Here is a 17,417-nt window from a genome sequence, read left to right on the forward strand (position 1 = left end):
TGTCCATGAACTTTGGGCATCTGAATGTATCAAGGCTGATGTCACAAATGGGTCTACCAGAGACCTGGCTATCATGGGCTAATGAAAGTTAATTGTTAATTTCCATGTGTTTTGCCAAGCTGTTTGCTATATAATCAATAGCTTGGAATTAGTCATGGTGGGGGAAATTACACCACAGATATTGGTAAATGCTATACAAAAGTGCTTTTTTTCCTTTTTTCACCACAGAAAGCCAACTGTTAAACATTTATAGCATATCACTGGATACTGTAATTCAAAAAAGAGATGGAAGCAAAGGTAGAGTTCCAGAATTTAAAATGGAGTACCTAAAAGCTAGAAGTATTTTTATTAGTTTTCTGTTATTGAATGACAAACTATCCAAAGTCTTAGAGTCTTAAAACAACAACTTTCTATTTAACTTTGACCTTACTCCTAATTCTGCTCTAGACTAGGCAGAGCTATTCTAGTCTGGCCTTGTTCATGTTCATGTGAATCAGACTTATCAGAGAATGAGCTTATCCTATAGGTCATCACGTGCATGTTTTCCAGTTGTCTGACACATATCTTTGTGGGTAAATATTCTGAGCTGTGTTTCCCTCACCATTCAGCATGCTAGAAGGTTAAATCACAAAACAAAAAGTTCACAGCAACATGGATGAACTTTGAGGGTATCATGCTAAGTGAAACAAATTAGACAGTGAAAGACAAATACTATACAAGCTTACTTATCTGTAGAAAACAACAACAACAACAACAACAAGCTTATGGATACAGAGGAAAGTTGGTGGCTGCTGAAGGCACAGTGTGTGACGTAGGTAAGGGGAGTAAAAGGTACAAACTTCCGCTTATTAAATAAATCATGGGGAAGTAATATGCAGCACGGTGACTACAGTTAACAATACTGTGTTGCATACTTGAAACTTGTTGCGACTAAATCTTGTAAAGGCTTTCCCAGACAAACAAAAGCTGAAGGAGTTCATGACCACGAAAGCAGCCCTGCAAGAGATTCTACAAGGGACTCTGTTAGTGGAACACTGCACAGACTACAAAGGACCAGAGACATCACCACAAGCATGAAACCTACAGAAAACACAACGACACTAAATCCGCATCTTTTAATAGTAACTCTGAATGCAAATGGACTAAGTGCTCCAATCAAAAGATGGATTAAAAAACAAGATCCATCTATATGTTATCTACAAGAGACCCATTTTAGATCTTAGGACACTTTCAGATTGAAAGTGAGGGGATGGAGAACCATCTATCATACTACTGTAAAGCACAGGAGAACATGGAAAAGTATCAGGATATGAAATTAAAATTGAATGATAATTAAGATCTTTGTATGCAGACAATGACCAGTAGAAGAGAAAATGAAGAAGGAATCCGTTTACAATGACAACAACAAAACAAATCAACTGGCTGAAATTTAACAACAAATATGTAAAACCTATATAAGAAACAATGGTAAACATTCAAGAAGACACAAAGATTATTTCTTTAAATTTATTTTTGAGGGAGACAGAGCACAAGCGTGGGAAGGACAGAGAGAAAGGGAGACAGAGGGTCTGAAGCAGGCTCTTCTCTGATACCTGCAGGGCTAAACTCACCATGAGATCATGGCCTGAGCCGGAAGTAGGATGTTCAATGGACTAAGTGACCGGGAGGCCTGACACAAAGATGAGTTTTAATTTTTTTCTTTTTCTTTTTAATAGTATTGTCAAGTTGGTTTCCATATAACACCCAGTGCTCATCTCCACAAGTGCCCTCCTCCATGCTCATCACCCCCTTCCCCTCCCTCCTACTCTCATCAGCTCTCAGTTTGTTCTCAGCATTCAAGAGTCTCTCATGGTTTGCCTCCCTCCCTCTCCCCAACTATTTTTCCCCTTCCTCTCCCCCACGATCCTCCATTTAGTTCCTCCTAATCCACCTATAAGTGCAAACATATGGTATCTGTCCTTCTCTGCCTGACTTATTTCACTCAGCATAACACCCTCAAGGTCCATCCACGTTGTTACACATGGCCAGATTTCATTCTTTCTCATTGCCAAGTAGTATTCCATTGTATAAAGGAAACCACATCTTCTTGATCCATTCATCCGTTGATGGACACTTAGGCTCTTTCCATGTTTTGGCTCTTGTTGAGAGTGCTGCTATGAACATTGGGGTACATGTGCTCCTATGCATCAGCACTCCTGTATCCCTTGGGTAAATTCCTAGCTGTGCTACTTCTGGGTTATAGGGGAGTTCTACTGTTAACTTTTTGAGGAACCTCCACACTGTTTTCCAGAGGGGCTGCACCTGTTTACATTCCCACCAACAGTTCTCCACATCCTCACCAGCATCTATAGTCTCCTGATTTGCTCATTTTAGCCACTCTGACTGGCATGAGGTGGCATCTCAGTGTGGTTTTGATTTGTATTTCCCTGATGAGGAGGGATGCTGAGCATCATTTCATGTGTCTGTTGGCCATCACAAAGATGATTCTTAAAATTAAATAATAATAATATGTTCTTGAAATGGCAACAACAAAAATGTCAGTTTAAACCAAATATTTGCATTTAACTGTATGTCTGTGAAAATACCAAGACTTCTTTTCCTTCTCAGGAGCTAGGCAAGATGATTTCAAAATTCCTATAACAACAACATAAGAGGCCAGTGGTACCCAGGACTTGCATGTCATTCACTAATGACACAGGGCAAAGTTCTGGAATCTCTCTTCTCTGTTTCAATGCAGACAGTTTGCACCAAGATATTCAAAGGTTTTTAACTTGCAAAATAATATAAAATCTGTTAAGTTGAAATAATGTCACAGTAGTGCCCTCAGGAGAGTTTGGTGAGAGAATGCTAATAGGAAACACCAGATCACCAAGCAAAGGGTAGGAGTTGAGTAGGCTTGTGTCTTTCTCTTTCCTTTCTATGAGTTCTAAAATTAAAATCCTGGAAGGTGTGAGGGGAGCCTGGGTAGCTTGGTCGGTTAAACGTCTGACTCTTGGTTTCTGCTTGGGTCGCGATCTCACCAACCCCACGTTGGGCCCTGCACTGAATGCATACTTTGCTTGGGATTCTTTCTCTCTTTGCCCTCCCCTGCTCACTTGCTCTCTCTCTCTCTCTCTCTCTCTTTCTCTCAAAATAAATAAACATTTTTTTAAAAATCCTGGAAATTGTGGAGTGGTTTATTTCTGGGAATGTAAATTTCTTTATGTAATAGTTTAAATATACATAGGATCTTACCTGGTTCAGTTATGTTTTGTGACTTCAGTGAAGTTACTTAATCTTTCTGAATTTTGATGGCTCTAATGTAAAAGATAACGATCATTCTTACCTTATGTGTGGGTTAGCAATAATCTTTTCATTGTACTTATCAACGTACTTGGTAGGTGTTTAGTAAGAGTAGTTATATAATAAGTTAATAGCAAAGATGGCACAATTCAAGGGCATTAGATACAGAATCATTGAATAGAACTAGACCAGAGATGCTTGATGGAGCACAAACTGAACGTGAGACAATGTAATCATCTTAGAATTAAAATTATTAGAAAATGCATTTAAAAGTCCATAAAAGGAAAATAGGAATGAATCAAGATGAAAAATGAAAAATTAAGTAGTCAAGGTTACTCACTTTGAAAGGTCTGGAGAACAGCTTTTTTAGAAAGGTATACCCTTATATCAATTGATGTGCTGCTTACAGAGATGTAAACATTTGACAAAACAAGTCACACTGTATACTTTATGCACTTCCTTTTACCATGCACAAATTAATGCCTAACTTCTTTTAAAAAATAAAATAACATTACCTATCAACAGCATTGTTATAATTTTTTAAAAAGAAACAAAAATAGGGGCTCCTGGGTGGCTCAGGTGGTTAAGTGTCAGACTTCCACTCAGGCTATGATCTCATTGAGTTTGAGCCCTGCATCAGGCTCTGTGTGGACAGCTTGGAGCCTGGAGCCTGCCTCAGATTCTATGTCTCCCTCTCTCTCTCTGCCTCTCCCCTGCTTGCACTCTGTCTCTCTCTCTCAAAAATAAATAAATAGACTTTAAAAAAGCAAAATGAAAACACTAAGTGTTTATAAGAATGGAGAACAACTGGAATTCTACTACATGGCTGATGCAGTTATTCATTGGCACAGCCACTTGAGAAACTAGATTTTAGCAGTATGTACTAAAGCTAAACACAGGCACACCTTATAACCTAGCAATTCCACTCAGGTATGGCACACGCATATTCATCAAAAGACATGTACAAGAATGTTCATAGCAGCGTTTATCATAAATAGCCAAAACCAGGATAGTCTACATTTTTATCAACAGCAAAGTGGCTAAATAAAATATGGTATATTAATTTCATAGAATCTATATAACTTTGAGAATGAACAAACTATTCCTATATGCAACAACTTGGGTGAATATAAAAACCACCAGAAATGAAGCAAAATACAAAAGAGTACACAATGTGTGGTTCATTATACAAAGTTTAAAATCAGGCAAAATTCTACAGTGTTAGAAGTCAAGAAAGTGGTTACCTTTACACAGGAGTTGTAGGGACTGATCAGGAAGGAAGAGGAGTTATGGATATATTGCTTTGTTTCTTTTTTAAAAAAATTTATAGTTTATTTATTTTTGAGACAGAGAAAGACAGAGCATGAGTGAGGGAGAGGCAGAGAGAGAGGGAGACAAGGAACTGAAACAGGCTCCAGGCTCTCAGCTGTCAGCACAGAACCTGATGCAGGGCTCAAAACCTTGCTTTGTTTCTTGATTTGGGTGCTGTTGCGTAGGTAGTTCACACTGTGAAATTTCAGTAAGCTGTAAAATTATGATCTATGCTTTAACTTCAAAATATAGGTTACACAGAATTAAAAAAAAAAATTTTTAATGTTTATTTCCGAGAGAGAGAGCAGGAGAGAAAGAGAGAGAGAGGAAGACACAGAATCAGAAGCAGGCTCCAGGCTCTGGGCTGTCAAGCAGCCCGTGAGATCGTGACCTGAGTGAAGTCAGACTCTTAGCCAACTGAGCCACCCAGGCACCCCACACAGAATTTAAAAAACTTTACAGTACTGACCCCAGGGAAGCTGCATGTGAGAAGGAATTAGAAGCTTTATGTGAGGGAAGATTAACAGAGAGATAGATCCAAGTTTTCTAGGAAAAGGATGGGAGGTTGGTAATAGGGACTAGAATGGGCAAAAAAAAAAAAAAAAAAAAAAGGAACAAAAAGCTAAGAAAGAAACAAAATCCTGAGTCCAGAAAGGGAGATAGAAATCAAACATTAAAAAATGTGATTAATCTAGCCCAGTTCCAGGTAAGCAAAGTAGAGAAGAAATGTTAAAAAGCTTTACATATTTTTTTTTCCCTTCATGGGCTGGGACAAGGCAGCGCTAGTTCTAGGGAATCCATGTAAAGTTTAGCAGTAGGGAGAGAGAAGGACCAAGTGGAACCAATATGGTACTGGTATGTAAAATAGGCTACATTGGTTAAATGGCGCATAGAGTAGTACTGGGCTTCCGCTCTCTTGACCTGTACTGTGCTTGGAAAGATGGAAACCAACTGGGAAACCAAAAGATACAGACAAAATGGGGACATGCAGTTGCTGTACCTGTTTAGTTCTACTATAGCATTCAGCCCTGATCCTTCCTAGAGCTGTAGGCAAAGGCCAGTCCCCAATCCTGTCCACATTAGAACAATCTACATGCTATACAGCAGATTTCTCAGAGGCTGGGGAGAGATGAAGCTCAGTGCAATTTGAAGGTGCCCTACAGAACACTTGGCTTGACCAAGATTTATTATTGATTCACTCCTGTATATGAATCGCAATGATTGTCATTTTCCCAGATATGCCTGCTCCATTAGGTATTAGAAGCATATTTAAAATTGAATTGATGATGATTTTTATTTGCTTCATCTATAAAATTTAACATCACACTGATAAACAAAACAGGATTTTTAACCAGTGTAGTTAGATATTTCCTTGTTACTTACTTGTTTCCTTCAATATAGATATTTGGGTATATTCTTTACCATGGTTAAATATGCTTTTTTTCTAATCTGCTTTTTCCAGAGAACTAAAGAATAGTCACCGAAATGGAAATGCCATAGAAATTTGATGTTATTAGGTTTCCTGTGTTCTTCTATGTTTGATGATAATATGAAATGTAAGGCACCTTCCTTATTGTAGTATCAGTTTACAGTTACCAGGTGTCTTGAATACTTTAAGAATGTAATTGCAAACAAAAGACAAATTGGATTATACCACTCCTCCGGATACTTCAGTTTGAAATCAAGCCTCCAAGATAGTTATTTGTTGATCAAGTATATTTAGTAACATGAGAAGTATAAAGGATTTCGATAAATAAAATATTTAATTTCTCAGAATGTGGGAGTTCTGAAACTAGATCATTATCCTGTGAAGATGAGAAGTCGAGAACATTCTGTTTTACAAAGGCTTTTCCACACATTATATAATTTGTCATGGTTCCCTTTGAAAAGGAAGATTTAGTATACTCCAGAGGCCATTTATTCTTTGTGTGTGTGTGTGTATCTATATATCTATATGCATATAGATATATAGAGACAGTATACTCCAAAGGCCATTTATTCTTTGTGTGTGTGTGTGTGTGTGTGTGTATCTCTCTATATATATATCTATACACACACACACACACACACACACACACACAAAGAATAAATGGCCTCTGGAGTATACTCTCTCTCTATATCTATACATATCTATATGCATATAGATACATAGATACACACACACACACACACACACACACACACACACAACTACTTTGCAAGCACAGAGCCCCATGGTAGTAAAATTAGGGTTTGGTCATTGCAGAGTTCTTGTGTTGTTTGGTATAGACAATATTTAACGTAAGTATAATTCTTTATAATTGACATAACATATCCATATATATGGTGTCTAATGGCCATCCTAAAGAGTACAGTGAAGTAATTACCCTCTTTTAAAGAGACAGAAATGTTGTGGCTCAGAGTTCAACTCACTTGCCTGAAATTAACAAATGGAACTTGAATCCAGAGCCTTATGTGCCTTACAGGAACTGTCACCATGTTACTTTTTGTAGTCCCCCTTTTTAAGGAATATAGTCTGCTATCTGACACCAATACCTGAAATAGTTGGTATGTGATACATATAAGGGCAGGGGTAATTATTATAGAATGCATTTAAAATGTCTTGGGAAATAATCCTATGAATAACATCTACATTTAAATCGAAATATATCTTTAAGTCGTAAGAAATTTGGAGTCCAGGAAAAGGAAAATATAGTGAAATGATATTATAATAAATATAAAACACAACATTTTACTTTCAAAATTCGAATTACCCTATCTTCAAAAGTATATGCAAATTTTAATTATCTTGCATATGTTTTATTTATATGTGTGATGCGTTCAATATTTTCTCTCTAGACTGATTCTACGAAGAAATTTAGAAGTTTAAGTGATGGAAAATTGGATGAATATTCTAAAACCCAGGAAAGAAAAAAATATATACAAAATCTGTGAAAGGTAAGATTAAGATCAAGTTACAGTAAGGGTATTCCTGGTTTTATGACTTACCATAGATCTTTCCATCCACTTGTTCTTATCGATGTCTAAAATATTTTTCCTCACGTGTGCATGGATGGCTCAGCGGGTTAAGCGCCTGACTCTTGATCTGGACTCAGGTCATGCTTTCATGGTTCCTGAAGTCAGGCCTCATGTAGGGCTCTATGCTGACAGCATGGAGCCTGCTTGTGATTCTGTCTCTTTCTACCCCTCCCCCACTAATGCTGTCTCTCTCTCTCTTTCTCCCTCTGCCCCTCCCCCACTCACACACATGCTTTCTTTCTCAAAATAAATAAATAAACTCAAAAAATTTTTTAAAAATTTAATAAAATGCTTTCCCCCCAGGGATCCCAATGGCTCTCACCCTCACTGTCCTCAAGTTTTCATTCGAATGTCACCCTTTGAGACCTTCCCTGGCCATTGTATTTAAAAGTGTAACTCACCTCCCAGAACTATTTGTTCTTATTGGCATATGCCTAACATCTTATATTTTATTCATTTATTGTCTGTATCCTTTTACTAGAATGTAAGCTTCCTGGAGGAAGAGATTTTGACTATTTTGTCAACTGCATCTAGAAAAGTGACAGGTACTGGGTTGGTGTTCAAGAAATACTATTTTTTACACAATGGAAGCATGATAGAAGGAAGGAAGGAGGGGAGGGAGAGAGAGAAGAGAGGAAGGAGAAAGAAAGGAAAATAAAGAGTGGGAGGGAATAAGCCTGAAAGGTATGTAAAAGGGTGATATTTTGCATATTATCTTTGTGAAAAAGTAGCATTGATACTTTCTGATAATTTCTGCTGTTACTTTCTACTTTACTCCTGGTGCTACTGATAAATCTAGAGAAAAAAAAACCATTCAGGAGGGAAGAAAATGGAAAAATGAAAGAAAGTTCATGAGAGATCAGAAATTAAACAACCAACCAGAGCTGGCCTTGTTCGTATTATTTTATTTGATCCTCCTAAAGAATCTGTGAGGCAACACACCTGAGGATTGCCAAAAGATATAGGGAAATTAAGTTGGAGCTGTGCTAGTCTAAGCACCCAAAGAAACCTAACGATGGAGAGATAGAAAAGGGCAGGGTATAAACTCAGATTTCCAATGCCCAATCCTAGGCCTTTTATCAAGGTTGAACCTTTTTTCCTTTATTGTTTGTTTATTATTTTTGAGAGAGAGACAGAGTGTGAGCAGGGTAGGGGCAGAGAGAGAGGGAGACACAGAATCCAAAGCAGACTCCAGGCTCCAAGCTGTCAACATAGAGCCCGAGGTGGGGCTTGAACTCACAAACCATGATATCATGACCTGAGCTGAAGTTGGACACTCAAGCAACTGAGCCACGCAGGCACCCTTTCAATCCTAGGCCTTTTAATGTTTTCTGCAGACAAACAAAAGAATGAGGAATGAAGAAGAGAAAGTAAATCATTATACTTCAAAATGTTGGCCAGGTATTTTTTAGCAGGGCCACAGTTCATCCTAGTAAAGACACTTTCATTTATATTGGAAGATTGATTTACTCATTGGAAAGCCACTCCCTAAATAGGCATGAGATTATTTGCACTGAAACACTATGTACATATTAATAACACCATTAGACTTTTTTTACAAACATCAAAAAGTATGATCTTGTAGAGGGTATTATATACATAATAAGTATCTGTACTTCAGCCTGGCATGTGCAGTGGAATGGAAACCTCTGCTGTATTACTGTCAAGGTAAATAAGGTATATGGAGTCATTAACAAGACAATATTTTAGAAACTTACCTAGAACTTTGCTGTAGTATGAATTCCATTCTCCCCAATAAGATTGAAATATGTAGTCTTGCAGAAGATAGGACATAGTATTTTTTACCCTCTCACCAAAGGTCATCTGGTCAGTGAGCTCTGACAAAGCTGCAGGAACATAGGAGGCAGGTGCGGGGATTTTCCCACAGTATCTCTCCACTGTTGAGGCTGGAGAGAACCTCAGTGTGTACACAAATGGAATTCCTAATTTCAGAGCAACCAGGTCCCCACAGATAGTTACTGGATCTGCTAACAACACATTAAAATCACCTTCCTGAAGTCTTGCCAGTAGCTTGGCATTGTTTAACACTCCATCACAGATTTGTATATTTATTCGAAAAACAGTATCTAGAAATTTTCCTAGTTCTTTGTAGAAAGTCCAGAGAGTGAGAGGAGTTGGTCTGTGGTCTATCCACAGCATTATCATTTGTTCAATTAAGGAGTCTATATTTCTTCTGTTATAGGAGACAGATATTACCTCAAAATTCACAGGAGAATCAGGATTGGAGTTGATGAATAGAGTTGCTGATGAAGCCAGTACTGTCACATTGTGATTTCTTTGGATCAGCTCTTCTAGAATGAGCTCAATATTTAACCAATGGCTACCATCCGTTGGCCAAATTAGCACATTTCCACTAAGAACAATTTCACTCAAAGTCAAAATAAAAACCAGCAGCTGGGCAAACTTCTTAGGCATGGTGATATCCATTACAAAAACCATCCTACTGTAGATCTTTTAAGATAAAAATAAATTTTCAAAGTATATTTAGGTATATTTTTCAAACAGAACAATATTTAATGTGATGGCTACACTCAGTCATAGGCCAATTGATCTATAGATTAAAAGGAAAATGATATAATTCAAACCTTTATATGCACTAATATGATTATTCTAACAACAGAAAGGAAATCAAATCCTATTTTAAAGGAAAAGAAGTCAAGTTATAAGCCTGGAATCTGTGTACTCTGTGCTAATAACTATAAAACATGTCTTCAATTTAATAAACCTTTCCCAAAATTAGGTTAACAAAATATATTAGTTCTTACTCCTAAAGCCATTGACTCAGAACTTATGGTATCTCCAAGTTAGATGTCCTTTATTACAGTGCAGTTTTTAGAGTTTATTTATTTTTTAAGCTTTTTTTATGTTTACTTATTTAGTTTTGACAGAGAGCAAGTGGGGGAGGGGGCACAAAGAGAGAGGGAAAGAGAGAATCCCAAGCAGGTTCCACACTATCAGTTCAGAGCCTGACTTGGAGCTTGAACTCACAAACCGTGAGATCATGACCTGAGCCAAATTCAAGAGTCAGACCCTTTACTGACTGAGCCACCCAGGAGCAGCTAATATTTATTTATTTTTTGAGAGAGAGAGAGAGGGAGGGAGAAGCACGAGTGGGGGAGGGGCAGAAAGAGAGGGAGACAGGTTCTGAAGCAGACTCTGTGCTAACAGCAGAGAGCCTGATGTGGGGCTTAAATTTAGGAACCAAATGCTGGGATCATAATTGAGCTGAAATCGGATGACTCATTGACTGAGCCACCCAGGTGCCCACATCACAAAGCATTTTTACATACATTATCTAATTCAGTCCTTTCCAGAATCTTGTGAGGCACAAATGATTTGCTCCATTTCATACAAAGTGAAATTAATATTGAGTTGCCTACCCAAAAACATATGACAAAGTAGGGCAATTTGGGCCATTATCATAACATCATTTGAGAAATTGCTGGATTTCTCCAGTATTATGCCTCATCTTTGTAAGTTTTAGAAACTTTGGGAATGCACAATGGCCAGCCTTATGATCTCTCCCCCATGGCTCATATTTAGGAAAAAAAAATGAAAACAATCTTCCTTGAGAAGAGGTTTCTCAAACATTTCAAGGTATTTTAGATTAATTGGGTTATAGAGTAAATTACTACACATTTGATTGAGGAAAGTTTTCTTCTCTAATAAAGCATATTGACGATCATCTTGGTGCAGGGAATTTTTCACTTTCTTCCATATGACATCTTCATCCACAGATAAGGAGGATAGGGCCTGGCACCAGGAGAAACAACATGCTTTTCTCACTTGGAGCTGTGTAGTAGCTTAAATTAGGTGGACACTAGAGTTCAATAGCCCCAGATTTAAAAACTGTTCTTTTACACACACTGTGACCCTGGAAAATTACCTAGATCCTTTCAGCCTTGGTTTTCTCATGTATAAATGAGAGATAATGACATTCATTTGTTATATTATCTTGTGGATTAGCAACAATATCTGCAAAGTTGCCTTTAAACTGCTTGGCTCAAAGCAATATTTGGTAACGTTTATAGTTTAATAAATTCATCTAAGGATTGAGCAGTAAACCAATGGGTTAGCTACAGAATGACCAGCTAAACATAGATATAATGATACTTATCAGTTGAGATTCTTACTAAATGCCAAACTAAACGAGGGCAACTATATAATGGTGCCATTTTAAAAATTAAAATTATTAGAAGTTTCTATTAAAAATAGAAAATAAGAACTAATAAAGTGATTAAAAGGATAGAAACAAGGAATTGAGAATGGAAATAAAGTGGTTTGCTTTCTTTTCATGCTCTGTTGCCTCTGAATTTACTAATTATGGGCCTTTGAGTAACAAGAAGACCAGAAAGACAGAGAAAGGGAAAGAGAGGAGAGAGAAGTGATGCTTTTAGAATTACTGTGTTTGTATCCTTCTAAGATTCAGCCTCAATTTCAATATAATGTCTTTTTAAAAAAATTTTAATGTTCATTTATTTATTTATTTTGAGAGAGAGAGAGATGAGCAGGGGAGAGGCAGAGATAGAGTGGGAGAGAATCCCAAGCAGGCTCCTCGTTTTGAGTGCAAAGCCCAAATTGGGGCTTGAACCTATGAACAGTGAGATCATGACCTGAGTCTAAATCAGTTGGACACTTAACTGACTGAGCTACTCTGGCACCCCTGTACTTTTAAAATTTATCAGATTTTAAAACACAACAGTAAAGGAGAGTATGAGTAATTCTGATGACCATTAAAATTGACCTACTGGAAAGAATTTGATGTGTCTTCATAAATTTGTGCTGTCATGACCTTCCATAAAAAAGGAGATAAAACACAGCAATGTACAAGGCATAAGCAAAAGTTTACCTATAAAATACTTATATTTGTCTAATTATTGAGGTCCATGTAAATATAATAATTAATTAAGGATTATTCATTAGCAATAGTTATGCTAGCACTTAAAGCTTATCAAAATATATGCCCGAATCAAATACATGTTGGCAGCCTTAAATTACCCTGAATAAAAACCAAGGAGAATTCAAGGAGGCAATTTGCCACTCTCAAATAGTGCCTTTTCAGGACATTAACATAATCGTTTAATTTACTGAAGAACAATATCAGATAATAGAATTTATTAGCTAATATATATGCTTTTTGTTTCCAAATTATGCTTTGATATTACAGTGTTTAATTTCACAGATGTCAATAGAGATGTCTGTTATATTTATTCTCTGGTTTCCTGTATGCCTGAAATATATCATAATTGCAAATTCAAAAGTTTAAAAAGAAAAAGTAAATTATGTTTGGGGACAGATGTAGGTATAACCTTAGATTTAAATTTCCATCAAGGGAAAAAATAACAACTCTTGCCAAATATGCCTGATTTCATGACAAAAATTAAGTTCAGTGATTTAAAATTATCACGTTTGTTTGCTAATAGCTAATCTGACCAAGATTTGAGTAAGAGTGTAGTGGGATTGTCATTCTGGAAAGAACATGGGTCCAGTTTGTCCAGCTCCGTCATTTTATATATAAGAAAGCAGATCAAATAATCTCAGTCACATTGCTAGTAAGTGGCAGATTAGATGAATACATGACTATTCCACTTTCCAGACCAGTATTCTTTCCTTTTTATTCTACTTTTTATTTATTTACTTATTTATTTAATGTTTATTTATTTTTGAGAAAGAGACAGAGTACGAGTGGGGGAGAAACAGAGAGAGAGAGGGAGACACAGAATCAGAAGCAGGCCCCTGGGTCTGAGCTGTCAGCACAGAGCCCGATGCTGGGCTCGAACTCACAAACTGCAAGATCATGATCTAAGTAGAAGTCAGACACTTAACAGACTGAGCTACCCAGGTTCTCCTCAATTCTAGTTTTTCAAATGTGAGATACTGGGGCACCTAGGTGGCTCAGTCAGTTAAGCTTCTGACTACAGCTCAAGTCATGATCCCCTGGTTTGTGGGTTCAAGCCCCACATTGGGCTCTGTGCTAAGAGCACAGAGTCTGCTTGGATTCTGTTTCCCTCTCTCTCTGCCCCTCCCCAGCTTGCACTCTGTCTGTCTGTCTCTCTCAGAAATAAATAAACATTAAAAATAATTTAAACAAATAAATAAAATGTGAGATACAGTTTATAACAGCAAAAATTAGAAAACCATTATATTTTGTAACTGTGAATATTTGATAATATGACATCTTAAACATAATTAAAGAACCTAGAAAATGATATTTTTAAATAGATTTCTGAGGCATCAATACATGAGTAGTATGAGTGAAAACTAAGTCAACCAGAAAAGTTTGCACCTATTGGAAGATAGTCCTTGTGCTTTGAATCAAGTTCTCGTTTTCATTCTACTTACTTTGCAAGGAAATACTCCAAATGGTGATAAAATAAACAGAAACTTCTCTCAATCCTATTTGATAGTATTTTTGTTGTTAAAGAGATAAGTGCAGCCCCCAAATGAAGTCATGTTAAGGTTCCATGTCAGTAAACCAAGATCTAATATCTATTCTAATTGCAGGTTCAATCCCCGGTTTGAAATCTTTAACCAGCCAAGCTGTAATTTTCTGGAAAACCCTAGGATGTAATATGCTGAACTTTCTATTCCCCTCAGGAAGGCAACTTTGCCTAAAACACTGCATTCTTTGCTAATAATTCTCCACAACCAGCCCTGTTTCAACCTTTTCTTTTCTATGGCTCTACAGAGCTCTCTGCTACTTACTAGATGGGATGCTGTCCAATCCCTGAGCCATTTAATAAATCCAATTAGATATCCAAATTTAATGAGCTGAATTTGTGTTGTTTAACAGTGTATATACCACTTGCTGGAGAATGTAACTGTATAAAATTAAGATTTAAAGTACTTTAAATTACGTATAATACTATCAGTTTGAACTGAGAATCCTTAAAACAACATTTTTGTATTCAAGTTCTTTCTTATAACTTTTTTCCCCCAATTACATGCCCTGGCTTGAAGGTCTTCTCTTCCTACGTGTGCTCTCTGAGCATTATAATGAATGGGTAGAATTTAATTGTGCTAATTCATTTCTCATTGTTCTTTGGTTTTGGAGGAGGTCTCAAAGGCCATAAAAGCTTAGAAAACACCCTTTATATTGATGTAGAGAACAAAGGTCATATTGGAGATTTTATGACCTTCATACTCAGATGGAGAACAAAGGCAAAAGAAACTTAGAACAAATTAAATTTCCTTACAACTTGCAGCCAAAGTACTTAGGACTGGCGGAGTGACTTTCTTCAAGAAACTCAACTGCCTCGATGTTAATATTTCGCTAAAAGCAAAGGCAAATAACTAATCAGGTTATCCTGACCTCCAGGATCGCTTGTCTCCTTTTACATTTAAAAATTCCTTTAGAAAGTTCCTTCATCTCTAACTCCCTAAGATACATGTTAATAATTATCCTCCAAGCATATGGCCCCCTGATATTCATCTGAAGGGTCTCATGACTAAGGTTTTACTACACAATAATAAATGACCTTTTCCTAGCAACAGCTAGCCCCCTCCAGGACCTGGAAACCTTCATTCCAAAATTCCTGAGAGACTTATGCTATCCCTAACCCCCACCCGGCTTGAAAGTATATAGTCAGCCACTCCTTCCCAGTGCAGCTCTTTCTGCCCACGGATCCTTTCTCCGTGCCCTAATAAAACCACCAAACTCCATGCCTTAATAAAACCACCATACTATTTTAAAAAACTGAGTAATCGACTCCTTAGTAACGTTAGAGTTTTAGCTTCACGTTTCCTTTTTTTTTTTTTTAGTTCCTTGATTGGCATTTAGTTTATCCTTTTGAAAACTTAAAATTAGATTACCTTTTCTCCCCCTTTGTTTTGTTCTTTATAAAGTGAATATCTAGAACTTTCCTTTTAGCTCAGGTCTTCGATCAAATGCTTCACAATTTTCTTGATTGTAACCTCAGGCAAGTTATTCAGCCTCCTCAATACCAAGTGTTGGAGGATGATTGTTCCTATTTCCTATAGTTATGAGGACTAAATGAAAAAAAAAAGCATGTAAATTACTCAGAACAGCATCTGTGCTCAATAAGTGTTAGCTACTTAATGATAATGTAGGGAGAGAATCTTACCAATTCAAGGGTCCTTGGGTGGCTCAGGTTAAACGTTTGACTTTGGCTCAGGTCAAGATCTCATGGTCTGTAGGTTCAAGCCCTGCATCGGGCTCTGTGCTGACAGCTCAGAGCCTGGAGACTGCTTCTGATTCTGTCTGTCTGTCTCTTTCTCTCTCTGCCCCTCCCCCACTTGTGCTCTGTCTGTCTCTTAAATAAATAAACATTAAAAAATTTTTAATTAAAATAAAAGAATTACCAATTTAACCAGATCTCGTCACCTAGGCCCCCTTCCTCTCCTGGACTTCTCACATAATGGTCCCCTGGGAAACCTGAGCTTTGGTGTTAGTCATGCTCAGTCTGAGGCACATCACAAATGATATGATTACCAATGTATTGAGTACCAAAGTTCACAAAGGGTTTACTTTAAGAAATCCACACATAAAATTCAAGATTATACCCATAAAAATGATTTTCTTTCCATTCCCTTTCATTGAATGTGGGCAAAAGAGTGAGCATACTCTTGAAACTGCTCATGTCCCACAGCAAATTCTATCTTGGATGTCATCTTGCGGCTGTCAACCCACTCAGGGGTCATTATGAAAAAGGAATGCTAACAGAGGTCATTTGAAAGGTTCTTATCAAACAAAATAAATTTACATAAAAAATAGAGGAAGAAAGGAAGAAAGAGAGAAGGAAGCAAGAAAAAGATTGGGGAGAGAAAAAGAAAAAAATGTTCTGAACCAAAATGTATTACTCTTCAGGGAAAAAACTCCAATACATTCGTTTTTTTCTTCTTTAAAATAACTACTGGAAATCAAGTATTTTAGAGATATACATTTACATTTGTTTCATTTCTAGCACTTTATTTTACATTAATTACCTATGCTCAGTGTTAAGTTCATGCAAAGATCTGAATAGTATAATCATAAATTTTTTGAAGATCTGTTGTTTTCCCTATTTAATATATTTACAAGAAAGTCTATTGTTATTATAGATGGCATTAGTTCTTAGAGATTATTCACCAAATATTCATGTATAATAATACATAGAATCCATATAAACCTACTATATAAAGATTGTTCACATAAAAAAGCTATTTGTTTCTATCCTGGTTAAAGGATAAAACTGTTAATAGTAATAGGTCATGTTTATGGATTATAAATATTTTTTACTGGTTTAAATGCCATATTGTTATTTTCTTAATTGCTCCCCCAATTTTGGTGGTTTTTTTGTTATTAATTTGTACATAAAAACGAGATTTTCCTGGGGCACCTGGGTGGCTCAGTTGGTTGAGCATCTGACTTCAGCTCAGGTCATGATCTCATGGTTTGTGGGTTCGAGCCCCGCGTCGAGCTCTGTACTGACAGCTCAGAGCCTGGAGCCTGTTGCGGATTCTGTGTCTCCCTCTCTCTCTGACCCTCCCCTTCTCACGCTGTCTCTCTCTCTCTCAGAAATAAATAAAACATTAAAAAAAATTTTTTTAAATAAGATTTTCCTGGTTCAACTTTAAATAAATACATTTGAAATCTGCAGAAGCCTTTTCATACTTTCAGTTAAATGTTGCTTTTAAGGTTCTCTTAGGGTCAGAAACCTATGCTCAGACAACTCACCCCAGGCAACAGAGTCTCGTGGAGACCAAGGCCCAAAGAAACAGCAAGATTCCTAGTGATACCATGAGCCAATGAAACTCCATTTAGCAAATTTAACATAAGTAAGATA

At 36.9% G+C, this 17,417-nt stretch overlaps 1 protein-coding gene and 1 long non-coding RNA gene across 6 annotated transcripts in view; one reads left to right on the forward strand and one right to left on the reverse strand.

Annotated features, from left to right (window-relative positions):
* LOC120244970 (UDP-glucuronosyltransferase 2A1) overlaps nt 1-17,417 on the reverse strand; it is a 42,367-nt gene that overhangs the window by 20,072 nt on the left and 4,878 nt on the right. For 2 of the 5 annotated variants that reach the window (XM_039251793.1, XM_039251792.1), the window contains exon 2: nt 9,330-9,961. The exons of 2 other annotated variants lie outside the window; for them this stretch is intronic. In XM_039251793.1, the coding sequence (XP_039107724.1) occupies nt 9,330-9,961 (632 nt within the window). Of the gene's footprint in view, nt 1-7,581; nt 7,744-9,329; nt 9,962-17,417 lie in introns of those variants that run through there. One more of the 5 variants, XM_039251797.1, reaches the window with a different exon arrangement.
* LOC120244972 overlaps nt 1-17,417 on the forward strand; it is a 32,541-nt gene that overhangs the window by 13,532 nt on the left and 1,592 nt on the right. Inside the window, exon 2 of the long non-coding RNA XR_005531673.1 lies at nt 7,432-7,530. This is a non-coding gene — a long non-coding RNA (uncharacterized LOC120244972). The remainder of the gene's footprint in view (nt 1-7,431; nt 7,531-17,417) is intronic.

Source organism: Hyaena hyaena, unplaced genomic scaffold (assembly GCF_003009895.1).
Source record: "Hyaena hyaena isolate Hyena2069 unplaced genomic scaffold, ASM300989v1 scaffold_395, whole genome shotgun sequence".
Taxonomy (NCBI): domain Eukaryota; kingdom Metazoa; phylum Chordata; class Mammalia; order Carnivora; family Hyaenidae; genus Hyaena; species Hyaena hyaena.